Raw genomic sequence first — 22,945 nt, forward strand, 5'->3', positions numbered from 1 at the left:
TGAGCTTGAGGGCCCCTAGACACTGCACCGTCTAGCCCCTGGGTGGGGGGTCGCCATTCCAGCACATTGGTTCCAATGTCTCTTCGAACTATGTGCTCCGCCCAGTACCACTTCAGCTTCGCGACTCGTTAAGTTATGTCGGTGACTTTGATTCAACGGATCTCCTCATTTTAGAATCAATCACGCAGAGACACGCCGAGCATAGCTCAAAATCTCATTGCACAGTTAGTAATCTACATATCTATATTTAGCTATAGTTTTGTAACAGTCAAGCCCATACACCACACCGGCCATATTGTTTATAAATATACCCAGCGCTGATTGGCTATCCCCGGCATGTTCGGTAGCGTTCATCTCATTCGCTGAACCAAGCTGAAATTGGAAACGTATGAGTCGGGTTCCGTTTTACGATGGTGCGGCACTTGACCGACCTATCGCGTTGACACATGTGGACGAACCGACTGTTTGTAGGTATAAACATACGGAAACACACTAATGCATATACACACTCACACAGACTTGTATACATATACACTGAAGCTTGTTTGTTTCTCACCAAAAACACTTTATAATGGCAATATTAGGTAGGAAATTATTTTATTTCCATAATTATCATTATTAACTGCCGACAACAGAGCAGGGTCTGTAGACATGTGACACGTCCATTCTCTTTCTACAAACGTTAACGCTTAGAAAATTTTTACGAAAATAAAAAATGTAGGGAATGACATTCATAATGGAGAGATGACGTGATCAAGTTGTCGATCGGAATCGGATCTGTCATTCAAATACATTTTGTAAGTTTTCGAAGCGTTAGCGTTTGCAGAAAGAGAATCGACGTGTCACATGGCTACAGGCCCAGACCTCCCTTACAATGAGTGTGGATATCGAGCTTAGACCCACCATGCTGCTCCAATGCTGGTTGGCGGGCTCCATAATTATAACCTTTGATTATATATACGTCTAGATGGATAGTCTTCATAATACCAGCGCGATAAAAATGGCCCCACTAAGACTAAGACTAAGACCCACTAAGACTAAGACTTAGGTCAATTTATATAAGTTTTGGTAGTCAAACATAATAATAATAATTTGATGCCATATTGAGATGCCGGACTAGGTATCTAGACGTATATATAATCAAAGATTATAACCATAGATTCATTATCAACCCATATTCGGCTCACTTCTGAGCTCGAGTCTCCTCTCAGAATGAGAGGGGTTAGGCCAATGGTTCACCACGCTGGCCCAATGCGGATTGGCAGACTTCACACACGCACGTTTCATTTCCATGTTTTTCCTTCACCGTTTGAGACACGTGGTATTTAATTTCTTAAAATGCACATAACTAAAAAGTTGAGAGGTGCGTGCCCTGGACCGGATTCGAACCTACACGCTCCAGAATTGGAGGTAGATGTCATATCCACTGGGCTATCACGGCTCTCAACCATAGATTACCATCAATATTTTAATTATTAAAGAGAAAAAAAAGGATTATAAAAATATAATCTTATTCTGCTAGGTCGGCATAAAATTGCAAATCATAAATATTTAATATTTATTATTAAAATAAAACAATTGCTTGGTTTTTTGCCGGCTCTTCTCGGTAGAATCTGCCTTCTGAGCCGATGTTTGTATACCTAGAAGGCTATACTACTATACCTACCTATATTATAAAATATAAAAACGCGTAAATGTGTTTGTTACTCTTTCACACAAATATTTTATACTATAGAATTAGATATATCATTACAGCGTCGAAACTGAGGTGGACAAAAGTGGCTAATTGTCTTAATTTCATTTAATCGTATTGTACTTGTATTCTACATAACGAAAGTTATTTAATTTAAACAAATAATACCTAAATATTGTGTACAATGTCATCGTGTGTGTTCAAGAATTGTAAAAACTATATGTATGTATAAAAATACATAATATACGCAAGTATAAAGTTATAAACACAAATATGTGCATGTGTGTGCTCAGTGGAGTAGCTAAATTCGGATTACTTTTTGTGTTAATTTTGTAGGCATTTTCACAGCTAAACCACGTCTTACCCATTTCAAAAATTCTTTCACCAATGGAAAGCTATATTATCAGCGAGTAACACAGGCGTGTATTCCCACGGGAACCAGAACTACTCCGTTGAAACTAATCCGCTAGTTTGATATACATGAATTTAATTTAATAACAAAATAACTCCTTGTTACAGGTGATAGGCGAACGTGAATATGCAGTTCGACCAACAAGAAGGCCCTCAGAAGAATTACAAACAGGCCAGCCATTGGACGTGGTTGTGCAACAGGTGAGTTCCAGCACTTCTCAATATTATCAGCGTAGCTTCATCTTAGCATTAACAGCCGATAGACGTCCACTGCTGGACATCTCTTGCATGGACTTCCAAACAAAACGGTCTCGAGCCGCGAGCATCCAGCGGCTCCCTGCAACCCGCTTGATGTCTTCGGTCCATCAGGGGGGTCGACCAACACTGCGCTTTCCGGTGCGGGGTCGCCATTCCAGCACCAGCGTTGCTTAAGTGATCAATATTATCAAGAGGATTTGGATTTTTATAAATAACGAATTAACTCCAAAACTACTTGACCGATTTGAAAAATTCTGTCACCGATAGAAAGCTACATTATCAGGGAGTAATATAGGCTTTATTTTATCCCCGTATTCCCACGGGAAAGAAAACTACACGGGTGAAAATGCGAGGCTCTGCTAGTACCTACACTCGCTCGTATTATAAAACCAGCAGATGACTCGCGGTTTCACCCGCGTAGAATCCTGTGAGAATACGGGGATAAAAAAATTTGACACTCACAAATAACGTGGCTTTCTAGTAGAAAAAGAATTTTAAAAATCCGTTGAGTATATCCAGAGATTACCCCCTAAAACACCACAAACTTTACCTCTTTATAATATTAAGTACCTATTGAAGTCGAGTTTTTTTGTTAAGGTAGAGGACCTACTGGTTCGAATTAAAAAATTACTTCAGTGTTAAATAGCCTATTGATTAAGGAAAAAAGGAAGGCTTGAAGGATATATGTGAAGATTTTACACGAGCGGAACCGCGAGACATAGTTGTATTAAAACTGACGACTGAAGTCGCGTACATAAAATGTAAACAACAATGTAAACATGCCATAACCCGACTGAAAATCATTTTATGGCTGTAATTAAAGCTCGTTTACACGTGCCAAGGGTCACTCGGTGCTATCTTACAGATAGCTCTTAAAATGATTTATAACAGAGCTATAGGTATGAGTAATACAACGAATTTCAGCAATATCGGATGCCAGCAAAATGGGAAATAAATCATGTTTTTTTTTTAAATAAAAATATAAATACGGAGAGCCGTATTATTAGAGACATAAGGCTCACAATCACTCGACCATAATATATAGTTGTTTACAATTTAGATAAAAATATTTTGTTATTGATTTTTTGTCGAAATTCGTGGAGAAAACAACATGCGTGTATTCCCAGAATGATCAAGAATCATTGTGACGGCTATAAATACGCGTCGGAAACAACAAACGGAGCAGTGTAACTTGGGAATGAAATGGAGTAACATCCGTTATTAATACTTGGATGGTTGAGAGTCCCTTCAAATATGTTACCTCCCAAAGCCTTACCGATTCAAACTCCATAATTATTTTTTGCCTATTGCCTACCATAGGTATCTACTTACCAACGTGTATGGTAGAGTAAAATCACGAAGATATGACTATCATGAATATCACGAAGGGAATAACATATTCACACGTTTGTTATCTAAAGAACGAAATTCGTTGCAACAAAGCTTTGGGCGTTTCTAGTCTTGAATTAGAAATGTGTTAGCTAGACTTTGTACCTTATAAACTTCGATCGAATGCGTCATTCCAGCACCTGTTTACGTCACAAAACCGTCATCAGTCATCCACAATGCTAAAGCGTCTAGTAAAAAAATAAATATAATATCTAAACCGGTAATTAATACTAATTAGTAATTATACCTACAGCGCAACACTATCACGGGAAATCCTTGACAACGGAAGGTTACATATTTATTGAAGAACCTCAGTTCTTATTTAATTATATTAGTTACATTAACTAGGTTCGGTGCACAAAACATATTTCACTACTCTTGCTCAAAAACACTGTCATATTACCAATCCACAGCGGGGCTAAACAAGCATTTCAGCCTATAGGGGCTAAAGTAATTTTGAGAGTAATTGCGAGAATTTAAAAAACAATTGGCGTGAATAATACACACTTCATCTACTAAGGATGGTGATCCTAATTTGGAGATGGATGAAATTTTTAATCTGTTACCATCAAAGTGGAGACGCATTTACTTAAATACTTACCTACGATTCCTACGAATACCTACGAAAAATTTAATAAGTGGAGAAAACAACAACGGATGGATTCACTTAAGAAAGGAGTTTTTTAAACTATTATCTTCCACATTTACCTCACATACTTCATTATTCATCTTCACAGTAGTCGGAAATTATGTTACCGGGTAAAAGCATCTCCCTTAATATCCAAAATTGTAGATTTTGTACATTTTATTTTCTCGCAATCGTAGTGAAAAGCAGAGTGTAACACGTGGGGCTAAACCCATTATAAACTCGGTTTCTATTTAGGCGGCCCTCGCCTTACGTCTCGGGCCCTAAAAATACCTCGTATATAATGGGTCTTTTTAGCCCCTTGTATAACAATCTACTATTATATCTAGCTATGAGATGTCATCACCATTAACAAACTCATTTTCGGTTCACTGTTGAACACAAGTACTCTTTCTGAATTAGAGGGTTTAGGCGAATATTCCACCATGCTGGGCTAATGCCGGATTGGCAGATTTCACATGCGAAGATAAATATGAAAATTCTCAGGTGCAGGTTAGGCCTATATGCAGGTTTCCTCACGATGTTTGTCATTCACCGTTTGAGACACTAGATATTAAGTGATATTTAATTTTATGCAGTATAGTGACTATGCATAAAACGGAAAACTAACAAACAAATTCAATTTGGCATTTATAATATTTATTCGATCAATCTCTGAATATTTTTACTGCACGTGAGAAATCAAAATGGCGTCCATCGCATTTCCGCCTTCTCCCCCTTGCAGGCAGCAGGTTATAAACAGTTAGGAACCTGATCTTCCTGTTTCGATATAATGAAGGCGAGCCAAAATAAAAAGTAGAGCACTTGTTTGCGAAAACATTAAGGTTTTGACACACCGGGGAAAATGCGTTACCTTACATACATTATTATCATTAATATCAGCTTATTTTAACAGAGTCAGGCCTCTTCGACCTCCGTTCTTGTAGAGGGGTTAGGAGCGTGGATCCTCTCAATATTCAAAGAAAAGACGTCTAGTTCACATCTATCGTCTTCCAATATATAATTATTTTTGCAAAGAACGTTAACATTATCATATCATAAAATTATAAAGTCTAATTTCACTGCTATCGCAACTCGGAGATTTGGTTACCTTATGGTGACCAATGACGCAACCATAAAATGTTTTATTTAGTTAAAACGCCATAGAAATTATTGTAAAGTGGAAAAGATTTAACTTTTCCAACGTTTAGTATGCTATTTGATTTATACAAAATTGAAGAAATTGATTGAAAGATTCTATGTAACAAATGTTATTCGGTGCCTACTGGTGGATGTCACACAGTAGGTGGATGACAGTTCTCAATTGATTTGATGTTTATTTTAACAGGTTGATAATAAAGACCAATAGTGAATAGGCCAGCAGTCCTGATGTATACAGTATCGATATTAACGATATCTGAAGAGCTAAAACTTCTTACGGTATTTGAGAAAGTCTTCCATGACGTTCAAATCATAAGGCTAAAGGCGTAACGACGTTTACGACTTTATAAGCACGACAGCTATTATTATTATAACTATTATTGGTTAAAGTTACGGTACCGACTGTTGTCAATGCTCCATGTTGCAGGCGACTGTAATATAAACGTTTTATTTGCTATTTGGTTCCGTAGAAATATTTATTAAATTCTTTAAATTCCTCGGTCCATTAGGGGTCGACACATTGCGCTTTTCGGTGCGGGGTCGCCATTCCAACACCTTAAAAACCGGCTCTTTGAACTATGTGCCCAGCCTAATTGTCCATTGCCACTTCGACTTCAAGACTCGCTGTCAGTGATTCTAGTTCTTCTGGTTGTTCCTCATTTTTGATTCGATCACACAAAGAATCAATCAATTAATTATATGCAATGTTTATGACTTTTCTGAACATAATGCGTTTAACTGTGCAATACAAGATTTTAGATATCAGTGGTAACGTAGGCGCGGTGGCTAGGCATCACATGCCGCCTTACCATCACCATCAGGCTTTATGTATGACCTACGTAGCGACCTTATTTCCTTCTCATAATATCTTAGATTGCATCCACTTGCCATCAGGTGAGATTGTAGTCAAGAGCTAACTTATAAATAATAAAAAAAAATACTCATTGTGCCCCCAGCCTGTTCGAGACCGTTGTCCGCAAAAGCTCTGATATTTTTTAAACAAGCACTAATTACGGCGGGCACGGGAAAGGTTCCAGCGAACTTGCTCTCCATACTTACATTGTGAACCGAAATTACTTTGCACATTACATACTTGTTAAAAGAGATAAAACTTTTCCACTTTTTGTAAAACTTGTGTCGTGGCCAGTGGCGTGTACTTCATAAATGCAAAAAAGCCCTGCCTACCCTAAAGACTCAATACAAACTTATGTTGGAACACAGAATACCTATTTGGACAAGGAATTTTCTTATATCTACTTATATTGCATACCCTGGGTAAAAACCTTATGCACGCCGCTGTCTCGTGGCGTACCAAAGCGCGCATAAAATAGCATATTAGCTCTATGGGAAAAGTATGTCTTTTCCGGTTCCGGTAGGGTAGGGGTAGTTGAAAGTTTACATCGAGTTACACGCGGACGAAGTCGCGAGCGTCCGCTAGTCATTAATAATAGACTACAAGCCCTTGAACAGTACAGGTGAGTATGCGAGTGAAAAGTAAGGTTTGCGACCCTTATATTTCGACTCCTGCGCTGGAAAAATGTACGGCGTTTTCGGGTAACGTATCTGTAATAAATGACCTATTTTGCTTCTGCAATTGTCGACAATTAAAAGTTTGTTCTAACTTCCGGCACCACCATTTTAGTACGGCACTAGGATTTTCAACGTTCATTTTTAATCATCTTTGACACTGTAACAAAGCCGTACAATTATAATTAGTCGTAATTAGTACTGCACCGCTCAGAAATGACGGCATAGTGTTCAGAGTTATTTTCTGATATAGTAACAGCCTTCTAAGCGTTATTCACGTTGGGTCTTTTCACAGGTAATTTTTGTTCAAGGGCTTGTAGTCTATAAAGAAAACTGTCGTCTTTTATCTCTCACGATCTCGCAGGATCTCGCTTTAACATGTTTTCAAACTATGTACATAATATATTGAAATTTTTTCAACCAACCAAGGCAGGTAAATCTTCCGGTGCCTGGTCTCTAACTATACATTGTTTAATTACAGCATATTATAAATTAAAATAATTGTGGAAGCTAATTACAATAATCCAAGGTGGAATGATACGATGTGTGATTAACAGTTTTTACTTGTATATGTATATTATATATTAATATTAATGTAAATTAAATATTACAGATAATAGCGAAGAAGCTGTTTCTTGAGTTAATAAACCAATGTTTGTTTAGCTGGTAGACTGTTGCAAGGACATACATTTTTGATATTAGATGGGGAGTTTTATAATTTTTATACGTTTATGAGTTTATCCCGACCAAACGGTGGGTGCACTTTCAACAAAAAACTAACGCACTCTAAACCTTAAGTTTCGTAGTCGAACAAGCTGAACATCTCACCAACAGGAGTTAAATATCTTTTGTCATCATCATTACCAACCCATATTTGGCTCACTGTTGAGCACGAGTCTCCTTTTAAAATGAGAGGGGTTAGGTCTTCCACGCTGGCCCAATGCGGATTTGTAGACTTCACACACGCAGAGAATTTAGAAATTTCTCGGGTATGCAGGTTCCCTCACGATGTTTTTCTTTCATCGTTTGAGACACGTGATATTTAATGTCTTAAAATGCACATAACTGAAAAGTTGGAGGTGATCGCGGACCGAATTCGAACCTACGCCCTCCGGAGTCGGAGGCAGATGTCATATCCACTGAACTATCACGGCTCATATCCAGTGGTGCAGTGCAGGTGCATGCAAATTTCGTTGTCGAAGAAGCTAAACGTTGCAGCAATAGGAGTTAGATATATTGTATGTGGATTTTGTTAACTACATGTCTCTAGTGGTGTGCATAAGGTTTTTAACTAGAGTATGCACTATAAGTAAAAATTGGAAAATTCTTTATATGTAATCTGTGGTCCAACATAGGTATGTATTGAGTCCTTAGGGTAGACAGTGCTTTTTTGCATCTATAAGGCACGCCACTGTATGTCTCGTAATATCGGTGCGAGCGTCTCTAACGGGCATCGAACTCGCGATGGTTACGCAAGCGTCCGGGCATAACTGGTTCCCCGGGATGCGAATACTGACTGACAACTTGCACCTGTGCCACTCTTCGTGGAATTGTATGCTTCGATCCAGCGCAAGCTATACATAGCGGCTCTAGACCTATGGTATCATATACACCCGTTTTGATCCCTTTCCCGTGAGAATACAGGGATAAAATATAGCCTACTAGCGAACGCCCGCAACTTCGTCCGCGTGGAATTCCGTTTTTCACAAATCCCGGAATCATGGAGTTTTTCGGGATGAAAAGTAATCTATGTGTTAATTCAGAGTAAAATCTATCTGCATTTCAAATTTCAGCCAAATTGCTTCAGTAGCCGCAGAGCAAAGGAGGAACAAATACACACTTCAACACGAACTTTCGCCTTTATTATATTAATGGTGTGATGACACTCAGAAATAACATGGCTATGTAATGATTAAATAATTTTCAAAATCGATTGAATAGATCCACAGATTACCCACTACAGAAACAAACTTTACCTCTTTATAATAAGAAGTATAGATTTTATTATAGGTATTACGAGTATTTAGACCCTGTAATCGCTACTGCTGTATGACTGTCTATTTATTGGTCTGTATCTATTTTGAAGACTAATTGAAAAAATAAAAAAATCTATAGACTTATTCTCTAATAAAAAGTCTTCACACACGTAATAAATTTAAAAAATTCTCAGGTAAGTATGCAGGTTTCCTCACGATGTTTTTCCATTATACACGTGATATTAAATTTCTTAAAACTTATACGGATACATAAATATTGATGTATTTATTAATCTTATAAAAAACTCTTTTATTTAAGTTTGGACAGGCATTAACTGCATCTGCAACTTCATGGAACAACAATTGTAATTAAGTACATAAATTATATTATAATTAAATTCCATGTTGCAACAATGCAACGAAATGTAAACACAGTGGTTACTAATGCAAGAAACTTTGAATAATTCCAACATACTACAGAAAAACATCAAATAATTGCTTCAGGTTAAAAAAACACAATCAAAATAATGCAATTCAGATGGTTATCAAAAGATCAAAATGTTAAAATATTTCCCCAAACTATGAATACACATTGAATGGAGTAAATTACGTATAATTTATCATCATTATGCTTTATTTTTTATACGGCGCGTCATTTCGCTTTTATTTTGTAACCTCAGCGAGTTATTTGTAAAGATTAGTTGTATTGTTCAATTTAGATGCGCAATCAATACCTATATAATAAACATGCATAGTACAAACAGTAACCTTGCTTAACTGGCACCTAAATTAATGCTTATGACTTGGCATTTTTTTTTATTCTTTACAAGTTAGCCCTTGTCTACAATCTCACCTGATGGTAAGTGATGATGCAGTCTAAGAAGAATCGGGCTAACTTGTTAGGAGGATGAAACCCACACTCCTTTCGGTTACTACACGACGTCGTACCGGAAAGCTAAATCGCTTGGCGGTGGTAACTAGCCACGGCCAAAGCCTCCCACCAGCCAGATCTGGACCAATTAAGAAAACCTTAATCGGTCCAGCTGTGGATCGAACCCATCCGTCTTGTAAGTCCACTGCGCATACCACTGCGCCGCGGAGGCCGTCAAAATGGCATATATCTACGGGTTAACACCATACCTCAGAGCCTCAATAGCTCAACGGTAAGAGCGGTCGGACTCATCACCGAGGGGTGGTGGTTCGATCCTTGACCTGTTGGTCTATAGACGTACCCACTCCTAATACAGTATTACCCGACTAGTTGGAGGGGAATGGGAATATCCTACATATATTATAAACGTGAAAGTTTGTATGGATATGTGTTACCCTTTAACGCTGCAACTATTGAATCGATTTGGTTAAAATTCGGAATGGAAATAGATTTTACTCTGGATTAACACATAGGCTACTAACTAGGAATGCCATTTGCTATCGACAGATGACGTGATCAAGATCTGTCATTCCCATACATTTTTCTAGTTTTCGAAGCGTTTGCGATCGTAGAAAGAGAATCGTCGTGCCACTTGGCTACAGAAGCTGATGAGTTTATTGCCGGCTCTTCTCACCAGAACCTGCTTTTCGAAATGGTAGTATCTAAAAATAGCCACAATTTACGTTTCAAAACGAAGCATACTTGACATAAACGAATTTTGATATTAACCGCCAATACATTATTATTAAACATAGCATATCACAAGGTGGACGTCAACCCTAACCACTTAACAGTATTAACATTTTCCGAAGCCGTATATAGCGGATGTTGCTAATTTTAGCCTAGGCTTGAACTAAACTTTACCAAGACACGTCACTGACAGTTAAACTATGCTTTACATTCTAACTCCATTATTGCATCCGAAAAGTAACTACATATGACACTCATAGGGTAAAATGTCGTTGGACCCACCATTGCTTAATGCAGGTTAGCGGGCATAGGGTTATAATCATCATTGTTAAGTATCAACCCCATATTCGGTTGATACTGATGATGATGCATGAGCTCGAGTCTCCTCTGAGAATGAGAGGAGTTAGGCCAATAGTCCACCGCACTGGCCCAATGCGGATTAGGAGACTTAACACGCTGAGAATTAAGAAAATTCACTGGTATGCAGGTTTCCTCACGTTGTTTTTCCTTCACCGTTTGAGACATGATATTAATTTCTTAAAATGCACACAACTGAATAGTTGGTGTTGCAAACCCCGGACCGTATTCGTACCCACACCCGCCGGAATCGGAGGCAGAGGTCATATCCACTGGGCTATCACGGCTCTTATAGGGTTATAATATTTGACTATAAAACGACAATATTAGATGTTAATATAAATGACCGATACGGTTGAACGTGCGCTCTGAGTCAGGGTAATCAATATTATCTGAATTAGACTTCTAATTCAGATGATATTGATTTGTTTGTCGTAGGAGTCAAACCTGGGATATCCCATTTAAAGATCCATCCACAGTACCAACAAAACGATGGCTTCCGTGACTTTCCTTGGCCATCATTTTTGGCAACTTAGCGCTACCATAACAATATTATCTACGATTTTTTTGCTATTGAAAACCATAATATTGCGTATGATCACAAAAAATTATAGCTCTAAGTAGCTGTGATTATCCGAAGTTGTTCTAGACGTTGACAGCACATTACCGCAAAAACGCGCAAATTTATTTTCGAATGTTAGGAAAGGGTGCGCTCAGAGCAAATTAATTCAGGGTTTAATTCAAGTTTTCTATTTAATTTGTATCAATACAATAGGTACAAGAATATTGTACAAGTAAATAACTTTCAAATAAGTAAAGTAAGCTAAGTTTGAATTTACTAATTTGATTATGATTGAGAGCAAACTTAAATACTTATACCTTGAACCAAATTTTTCATGTGTATCTAAAGCTTTAGATTTTACCAAATTTGGCTAGGCAGGGAGAACAACACGAGCGGAGAATGGAGGTAACTGTCAATGACGTCATTAACCCTACAACAGTATGCGGATTCAACCAGTCATAAGACCGAGGATCTGCTCGGAGTTTTTCTCTACCACACGAAGGACCCGGCACCCGCACGGTGAATCTATGGAATAGATATTTTGTCTAAAAAATCTCTTAGGTAACTTACTGTATTAAACACCGTAGAAATAAATAGCACGCAGGCAAACATTAACGAACCCTTAGTGAATGACTGATGAATCGTTTGCATCGAATACAGAAAATGCAGCCTTGCGGCTCTTGTGGTAATATGCGATTATCTTAGGCGTAGTAATTTCAAAGCGCCAAATTACATAGGTATTGATAATAGACTCGTTTGAAGGCCGTTTAAGACGCAAATCTTGCTATTTAGGATTGAAGAAAAAACTTAATACGGTGGTTTTACAAGTCTCTACAGTCTTTACATACGAAGTTATACATAGGTGCAAAAAAATACAACCGAGATTAGGTATAAGTTAAAATACATGTTGGGAATTCAACTGATTATTATTATTAGTTATACCAAATGTACTATCACAACTACATAACTCAACGAGTTGCGAAGCTGAAGTGGCAATGGGCGGGGCACATAGTTCGAAGAGCCGATGAACGTTGGGGACCCAAACTGCTGGAATGGCGACGCCGCACTTGCAAGCGCAGTGTTGGTCGACCCCCCCAGGTGAATTGACGATATCAAGCGAGTCGCAGGGATTCGCTGGATGCAGGCGGCTCAGTATCGTGATGTTTAGAAGTCCCTACAAAAGGCCTATGTCCTGCAGTGGACGTCGGCTGATATGATGATGATGATGATGATGATGATGATGATGATGATGATGATGATGATAATGATGATCGCAACTATGTGCCTACCGTGTTTAAACCATCGTTTGCATTCTTTCAGTTTGAATGTTTGAATAGTTTCAAAGTCTGTGAAACAAACAGAAATGTTTTTTTTGTGTTTTACATGTTTATTATATTATAGAGATGCGCCGAGTAACACTTTTGCCGAGTAACGAGTACCGAGTTTTACTCGGTTAAATTTTTTTTCAACCGAGTACTCGGCCGAGTAACTCGGTTCAATCAAATTCCCATTTGATTGAAATCCCAATTGATGAAAAAAAGTGGTTAAAACCCACATTATCTACAGTTAATTATGATAATACGGAAAACATAATGGATCCATATTTAGTCCACAAATAAAATAAAATTAAGATTGTATTTTGAAACTAGTACCTAATCTAGTAGTTAAATATTAATAGTAAAGGTAAATATAATATTAATACTAAAGAAGTCTAGTTATAACTCACACTCATACGCACGACACACAGCCGCATACAGACACACACACGCACACACCCAGACATACCCGCACTTACACGCATGCATGTATTTACACACACACACATACACACACGCACTAACACATGCACACAACATTAAAAATTATAAACTTTTTTTTTTAGTAATGTATTTTTAAGATCTTTGTAAAAATTATTTTGGATATTGTATGGATATTGTATGTAGCATATGTACCCAGGGAAGTCACTGGCCCTTAAGACACGGGCTTACCTAGTTTAAGGGCCAGGACGTCATTGCTATTTATGTACTGAGTTTATTCAAATAAAACAATTCTTATTCTTCTTATTCTTATTCTTATTTCGCGCGCGTAAACAAGTATTAATTCAATTCAAAATTATTTTTTTCAAGTAGGCTTAGTTTACAAGCACTTTTGAAACGTCAAGTTTGGCTATTTGTAGTGACTCTGAAGGCGCAGTCTCTGTTGAGAAGAGCGATGGGAAATTCAACAGTTGCTCTTTTAAATCTTTCATTTTAATTTATTTGAGATTTTCAAAGATTTCCTAAATTACTGATAAATACTTTTTGATTAACACTGTTGTTTTAATTATATCTACCTAAATAATGCTTTTCTTAAACAAGGTATACTCGGCATTCACCGACCGAGTTATTCGGCCGAGTACGAGTATCAAAAAATCCGCCGAGTACGCCGAGTACCGAGTATCAACCGAGTATTCGGCCCATCTCTATTATATTATATTTAAACACCTGTGTATGACGGCATGAAATTGAAGTAATTTATAAAAATGTTGCAAAAAATATTTATAGGAACCTACTTTTATGATTTATTAAATGGTGGAATTTCATAAGGTCTCATAAATAAAAACCAATTTTTATAGATATCTAATACAAATTACAAAATGTCATTGATAATCTATACTTCTATACTTCTATACTAATATTACTAGCGGACGCCCGCGACTTCGTCCGCGTAAAAATTGATGTAAACTTATCTACCTCTACGTTATCCTGCTCGTAAACCTACCCAACCCTACCCTACCCTACCCCTACCTTACTCCTACCCTACCGCTAACGCTAACCCTTCCTTCCTCCCACCTTACCCTACCCTAACCCTACCCGTAACCTATCCATACCCTATCCTACCCTACCCCTAATCTACCCCTACCCTACCCCTACCTTATTCCTATCCTACCGCTAACCCTAACCCTTCCCTACCCCTACCTTATCCCTACCCTAACCCTACCCTACCCGTACCCTACCCCTACCCCTACCCTACCCCTATCCTACTCCTCCCCTACCCTATACGTTCCATATCCTTCCCCTACCTCTACCTTTCCCCTACCCTACACTACCCCTACCTTATCCGTACCCTACCCTACCCTACACTTTCCCTAAATTACCCCTACCCTACCTCTATCCTACCCCTTCCCTACCTCTATCCTATCCCTACCCTCAGCAAAATTGGTCCAGCCTTTTGTGCGTGGTGCAATGACAAAAATACTATAATTTCCCAAGCGACTTCTATGCTAATACTATAAAGAGGTAAAGTTTGTGTGGTTGTCGGGGGTAATCTCTGGATCTACTGGACCGATTTGGAAAATTCTTTTACCAATAGAAAGCTACATTATTTGCGAGTGTCATAGGCTATGTTTGGTCCTCATATTCATACGGGAACGGGAACCACGTAATTGAAACCGCGGGGCGTCAAATAGCGGCATTTCTGCGACTTTCAGAAATTTTGTATTATCTCCGAAACTATATAACTAATTAACATACTGTAAAGGGCAAATCTTATCTCTATAATATCCTTGTGATTATTAAATAATTTATTTTGATAAGGAATTAAGTTTAGTTGTGTAAATAATGACGTAAACCTTAGTTTAAAATTTAAATAATTTATTAAAGTACTAAAGGTACTATATCTGCTAAAATATAAAAGATAGATATATGGTGTCGCGGACTTTTTTGTAGAACTTTTAAAGGTTCAAAAAGCCTCCATACATTTATTTCAGTTATACGCAATGGTTGAGGCAGCGCATGCGAATAAGTAAGTTTTTCGGTCTGACCTGTAAGAGAAAACCCGCGATATCTCAGTAGTTATATATGATATAAATATAAAATATAGCCTATAGCACTCCCCGATAACGTAGCATTCTATTGGTGAAAGAATTTTTAAAATCGGTCCAGTAGTTCCGAAGATTACCCCATTTCAAAAAATTGTTACAAACTTACAAACTTACAAACTTTACCTCTTTATAATATTAGTATAGATAAAGAGGTAAAGTTTGTAAGTTTGTAAGTTTGTCACATTTTTTAAATGGGGTAATCTTCGGAACTACTGGTCCGATTTTAAAAATTCTTTCACCAGTAGAATGCTACATTATCGGGGAGTGCTATAGGCTATATTTTATATTGGTATCATATATATTAGCCGAGTTATCACAATTTTTGTCATACAGGTCGGACTAAAAACCTTTTAAACAGACTTATTCGCATGCGCTGCCTTAACCATTGTGTAAAATTGAAATTAATGTATAGAGACTTTATGTATCTTTAAAAGTTCTACAAAAAAGTCCGCGACGCCATATATCTATCTTCTATATATTAGCAGATATAGTACCTTTTGTGTTTTAAAAATTATTAATTTTATATACATAGGTTTACGTCATTATTTATACAACTAAACTTTAATCCTTATTAAAATAAATTATTTAATAATCACAAGGATATTATGGAGATAAGATTTGCCCTTTACAGTATGTTAATTACTTAAATAGTTTCGGAGATAGTACAAAATTTCTAAAAGACGCAGAAATTCCGCTATATGACGCCCGGCGCTTTCATTTACGTAGTTCCCGTTCCGGTGTGAATATGGGGATCAAACATAGCCTATGACACTCGCAAATAACGTAGCTTTCTATTGGTAAAACAATTTTCCAAATCGGTCCAGTAGATCCAGAGATTACCTCCTACAACCACACGAACTTTACCTCTTTATATTATTAGCATAGAAGTCTCTATTTCTCTTGGTCATACCACCACTCTCGAAGGACTGGACCGATTTTGCTAAGGGTAGGAGTAAGATAGAGAATTTATAGAGTAGGGTAGGGTACGGGTAGGGAAGCGTAGGAGTAGTGTAGGGGTAGGGTAGAGGTACGGGTAGGATAGGGAAGTGGTAGGGTAGGGGTAGGATAGGCGTGAGATAGGGGTACGGGTGGGATAGGGGTAGGAAAGGGATAGGGTACGGGGAGGGTAGGGGTAGGATGGGGGTAGGGTGTAGGTAAGGTAGGGGTAGGGTAGGGTAGGATGGGGGTAGGGGTAGGGTAGGGGTAGGGGTAGGCTAGATGTAGGGGTTGGGTAGGGTAGGTTTGGGGTAGTGGTAGGGTAGGGGTAGGGTAGGGTAGGGGTAGTAGTAAAGTTGACATCGAAATTTACGCGGACGAAGTCGCGGGCGTCCGCTAGTGATTTATAATCTAAAACCGCATTCGAAAGTTAGTAATTTCTTTCGATATGTATTATTAGGTAATTCAAAATTTAGTTAATCACAAACTTACTTTACGTAATTGGTAATATATTTTTTTAATTTTTATCTACACTAATATTATAAAGAGAAAAGGTTTGTTTGTTTGCATTGAAGGCTCTGAAACTACTCAACCGATTTGAAAAATTCTTTCACTTTTGGAAAGCTACACTATCACCGAGTGCTGTAGGCTATATTTTATCCCCGCATTCTTACGGGAACGGGAACCACGCAGATTAAAATCGCGGGCGTGTGCTACTATAAATTGCTACTATAAAAAATATATATTGTTAAAAAAATTATTAGCCCACGCTCTTGCCTTAGCTAAGTATGTTTGAGAGGTAGCAGGTTTTAGGGATGATGACAGTTTTTTAAATTGTATATTAATAGTATGCTAATAGTAAAGCAATTTTGTTAAAGTAACAGGATATCTGCGATCATTACTTTCGGAGCTACAGGGATTTAAAGTCACTGCCACGGATTCCTTAAAAACGCCCCATAGACAAATGGCACGAATTAATGACGTCGTTGATTATAATGATCGTTAAATTTTTATGGGTGTTCAAACAAAATTACAAATATCTTTGTTGTGTTGTATTTGTTTATATTTCAAATATTGAAAAATGGCACAAGGAAGCTAAAACTGTATAAATTTCCATCTTTTTAAGTTAAAAGATGAAAATAGATTTTGAAATTTTATTATTTTATTTATATTGTAAACATCCAAACAATATTTGCATTTTACAACATTGACCTTATTACAGGGGCGTACCCTACCGCCGTATTAGCCGTATCAATGATACGGGGCCTCCGAACTATAGGGGCCCCTTACGTGCTATAGCAAAAATTGGTAAAATGTAATCGATAATGTCACTTAATCTGATGCTTCCCGGAAAAAAAAATCATGGAAAAAAACTGTCTAAAGTGTATCACTTTAGAAATGATAAAAATCAAAAAAGCAATATTGTAAAGCAATATTTTTCCCGGGTTAAGCGAGCACCCAAAAAATCTAAACATCCTGCATAGGTTAAGTCACTGTCATTTATATTAAGCAAGAATTTTTATTTCTCTTGTGAAAAATCTTTATCCTGGGCCTCCCGACTAATTTTGATACAGTGCCCCTCCAAGGCACGCTACGAAACTGCCTTATTTAGCCGAATGTCTCACAATAATCAATATATTCAAATCTAGTCATCATCCCAGTTGTCTAAAGTTTATTCCAACTTAATCAAACCGTGCTATACTGTAAGTAAACATGACTATAATATAAAACGTGTGTCCGTTCGTTTCAGTTCGACGAGTTCGTGCGGTCTCTACAGGTGGACCCCCACTCCCCCCTCTTCAGGCTCGTCACGGACGGACAGCCACCGCTCAGGTAACTATTTATATCTTCTGCCTTCTAATTAACATCTACCTATTAAGGCCCCAGTTGTACTGACTGCATTCTGTAAGTTAGATTTACGATTCGGTACAAATGTACATTATAATTCTATGGTTAAAACCGTTTTTTGAAACGTTTGTCCTTGTAATGCCGTTTTTAACTTGTTATAGTCCCTGGGCACATCACATTCATCATTCATCGCATCTGCGACCAATATGAATTTGAAAAAAAAAATATTTTATATAATGTGAGCCACTGACGATCAAGTCTTTCCGATAAAACTGATCGCGATGTGCAAAACATCATGCCGATCGCACCAACACACAAGCAGTTTTATCGGCTCTCAAGCTGTTAGCGCTGCAGGCATGTGAGATTACTTGATCGTCAAAAAAAATATGCTTGTAAGATAAGGCGTTTTCGGAAAATTGCAAGAGAAGGGTACAAGGCTGTCTTTAAACCAGTGCACACTTTTTGAGCCGTGATAGCCCAGTGGATATGACCTCTGCCTCCGATTCCGGAGGGTTTGGGTTCGAATCCGGTTCGGGGCATGCACCTCCAACTTTTCAGTTGTGTGCATTTTAAGAAATTAAATATCACGTGTCTCATCGGTGAAGGAAAACATCGTGAGGAAATCTGCATACCAGAGAATTTCTTAATTCTCTGCGTGTGTGAAGTCTACCAATCCGCATTGGGCCAGCGTGGTGGACTATTGGCCTAACCCCTCTCATTCTGAGTGGAGACTCGAGCTCAGCAGTGAGCCGTATATGGGTTGATAACGACGACGACACTTTTTATGCGGGTATATTTTTGTGAAGTTGTGGTGTTACACTCCCTTGTCTCGGAGAGCACGTTTAGCAGTCGGTCCTGATCATTATCATTATTAACTGTGGTCGTTATAGAATTTATCTTTATCATCTTAAGCAGGCTAAACCGGCACTGAAGCTTAATAATAGGTCTAAGGTCTCGTCTCCTACGAGGAGGGAGGCTTGGATCTTTAGTGGGCCATTCAAATAGGCTATAGGCTGATATATTGATGTTACATGACCTCAGAATACAAAAAAACACTAGACGTTCAGTCGTCATTAAAAAGCACGCTTTGTGTCCAAAAATTGTACCTTTTAAAGCACTTCACACAGTACAATGACAAATCGCTTGTTTGTGAAATTACACCAAAAAAGAGTAATTTCAACGGCTTTTTTCCTATGCGCGGATGCTCGATCACACCTTCTAGAGTTTTCTGTATTCTGAGAACATTACAAGACACTGTACCTTAACATCCACTTTTGAAAAATCGCAGTTTTTTAAAAACAGTGCAGGTACTTACTATAAAATCCCTTTCTCAAGGTATTATTAAGTCTTGTTAAAACTTAAAACCGAAAGTGGTGTGGATTTTCATCCTCCTCCTAACAAGTTAGCCCGCTTCCATCTTAGATTGCATCATCACTTACTCATGAGATGAGATTTTAGTCAAAGGCTAACTTGTAAAGAATGAAAAAATAAATAAAAGTATAAGTAACGTACTCAACGTCTCCGTGGTTCCTATCCTATTCAATGTGTACATACTGTATATTTAAATTGACTTTGCCTTTGTGACCTGTAACCCGATGGGGAAACACACTTCACTGATTACACAGATATGGGGCATTTTCATACTAATCACCTAAACCGGATGTCAGGGCAGATCAATATCACGTTGACTTTTTGAATCTATTTGTATTTCGGTGTTCATAGATTTTTTAAATTTAGAAACGCAATAAGCATGTGTGTTTACTGTTAAAATCATAACCCTTCCTTTTATCTTCACTGTAGTTAGATAGAAACTAGTAATTGCTATCTAATCCGGCTACACTTAGCTGTGTATATTAATTTATTGTACTCGTGAATGTGAATCTTTTTATGTTTGTATATGTGTTACAATCACACACAAAAGAGATAAGTATATTTTTGAAAAAATGGCAGAGAAGTTTTTAAGCTAAATTCAGACATAAGATGGACTTTTATATTAACCTCTTTATTCATACTAAGCTACGAAACCTACAGATAGCGTAAACTTGGAGTAAATAAATCACTGTGATGTAAACTTTATTGACGTAACAAAAATGGCCGACAAAGGCTGATTTGAATAAAGTTCATACATATTTCAATTATTCGTGCGTAATAACTAAGTTGGAGTCAATAAATCACAGCGATGTAAACAAATGTATTGACGTACCAACTTACTAATGGCCGACACAGGCTTTTTCGAATCTACTTCAAGCTGAAGTGTTTGTTTGTTTGGTTGAACGTGTTGATCTTGGATATTGCATGTATTATTATGTGTAATTGAAAAATTCTTATTTGTGTTGAATGGTCCATTTATCGAGGAAGGCTTTACGCTATATGGCATTATGCTACGAGTAATAGGAGCGGAGCGATGCCTTCCGTTGCGTGCGCTTGACGCAAAAATCTATACTAATATTATAAAGTTGAAGAGTTTGTTTGATTGTTTGTTTGATTGAACGCACTAATCTCAGGAACTACTGGTCCAATTTGAAAATTTCTTTCAGTGTTAGATAGCGCATTTATCGAGGTAGGCTATAGGCTATATTTTATCCCCGTATTCTTGCGGGAACGGGAACCACGCGGGTGAAACCGCGCGGCGTCAGCGTCAGCGTCATGTATATGTCGGAATAAGGAATTGTTTATTGTTCCCATTTAAACATTCTAGAAAAAGTCCACGACGGCATATTTTAATGTTGATTTTTATGAAGGGTTTTCAAGCGGACGTCCGCTAGTAAAAAAATAATGTAACTTAAGTTTTGAATGTCTATGCGTGATAACTCTATGGTTGTATCCTTTTGTATGTTGAAATATTGACCTTCCTCAACCAGTAATAGCTAGATAATGGGACGCAGTGTGTTTTGATGGTAAACAAATTGTTAGGTATTTGTGTAATGGTTTTGTTGTGGAGTCACGGAGACGTCAGTGGAGTTATGACTGCTATTTATATACTTTGGACGGATAGAGGTGTATTTGATTAAAATCTTTTACACTTTTTGTACTCACTGACTTTTAGTTTTAATTAAAATTATGTACAACAGGTACCTACATCCTTGTATGTTGTATGTTCTCTGTTGTAATGTAGTTATAATGGTTTTTATAGGGTTGTTATTTTTGTATTTTATACACACACCTTTTCGTTTCGTAAATATGTTAATTTTCTTTCATTGTGGCTTCTCGGCATATATGTAATGTTTTTGTTAGTATCTACATTTTAACAACAGTTTATACCTTGTATTGGATATATTATTTTGTGTACTATATCTTATTTTATCGCAGCATAATTTTTTGATATTTTCATTTAATGTGAAGATATTCATTTTCTTCTCTCTGACATAGTCAAAAAAAACATGAAACTAATCCTACGTCCTATTGCCGATCTTTTGTGCGAACCGACCGCAAATCGCCATCATTATCATCACAAAACGTATGTAATAATTCTTTGTGGTCGATTAGTGTTATTCGAAAAAGGGAAAGTACGCAATAGATACGCAATAGTTACTTAAGTTATTATCAAACAAAAATATTACTAAATCTTAGTTAGTCAGGGGTTGGTAAATCAGGGGCCACGGCAGTGCTACCACCAAGTCGAGTAAAGCACGACCTTACAATCTTTTCTCGAAGTCGTTCAGGCGATTTTAGACCCCTGTAACTTCGTTATGATTCGTATTTTAAGTTTGATTTGACTAAATGGTAGGGTAGGGTAGGGCTCAATAAACTCGTCACTTAGATGAGATAGGTATGTGTTTATTTTGAATTGTCAATAAATACATTGTTTTTTTTTACATTATTGTTGAAAAAAGAAAGGATGTATACGTAAAGTTTTTTTTACTTAAAATTAATTACTGTATGATAGGTATACTTGCATATCTGATGACATTGTACTGATACCATCTGGCTGGTCTGATGTTAGAGTCAGACCAGGATAGGAAGAACAGTTAATAATAGGAAGAAACAGAAACTCGAAATTAAACCAAATTGAACCCAAATTTCGTCTTTTACTGTTGGTAATTATCAAAACTGTTAAGGCACTTCCTAAAGTTATAATATAAGCTGAAATCTTTTTAATTGTGACTTTTTTATCGTTGAAGTAGTTTTTGAGTTAAATCTACCTCCAAACAAAAAATCAAATCTACCTCTTTTATGGAAGCAATGATAATTTGATATCTATTGTAAATATTGATCTATTGTAATGCGCTTTAAAATGTTTTTTTTTAATTTCCTTATTAGGTAGTGAACCACTTTTTAACCCTCAAAACTCCACCAAGTTCATTGAACTGTACAATATTAAAACCAGTTTTTGGTTGCTAGATATCAAAACCAGTCTGTCTGAAACACTGACAGTGAATACATTAAAGAATTATCGTTGTCTAATTAATGTCTGTTTTACTGCTGGCCTTTTCTCATGTAATTGAAGATTTTAGAGCTAACACACACCACGTTGCCTAAATGCTAACATACGAAATCATGAATTAAGTAATATTGGTTAATTTTTAACAACTTTATGTTTTTGTTACCTTTTGGTAACTATAACAGTGATTTTTTCCACTATTTTGCTTTAAACCATTGAATTTACGTTTTTGGCGAAATTAATTATATCGGTTTTTTTTTTTCACTTTTTTGTTGTAAGACTTTGATTTTGGCAAACTTGATTCTAGAATGTAGGTCAACTGAAAATACTAGTAAGAA

At 37.1% G+C, this 22,945-nt stretch overlaps 1 protein-coding gene across 2 annotated transcripts in view; it reads left to right on the plus strand.

The window, feature by feature from the left end:
- Positions 1 to 22,945, plus strand: part of LOC112056452 (RNA-binding protein fusilli) — a 126,638-nt gene that overhangs the window by 46,511 nt on the left and 57,182 nt on the right. For both annotated transcript variants that reach the window (XM_052885185.1, XM_052885188.1), the window contains exons 2-3: positions 2,213 to 2,305; positions 18,129 to 18,211. In XM_052885185.1, coding sequence (XP_052741145.1) covers positions 2,213 to 2,305; positions 18,129 to 18,211 — 176 coding nt within the window. The remainder of the gene's footprint in view (positions 1 to 2,212; positions 2,306 to 18,128; positions 18,212 to 22,945) is intronic.

The sequence above is a fragment of the Bicyclus anynana genome, chromosome 2 (assembly GCF_947172395.1).
Source record: "Bicyclus anynana chromosome 2, ilBicAnyn1.1, whole genome shotgun sequence".
Classification (NCBI taxonomy): domain Eukaryota; kingdom Metazoa; phylum Arthropoda; class Insecta; order Lepidoptera; family Nymphalidae; genus Bicyclus; species Bicyclus anynana.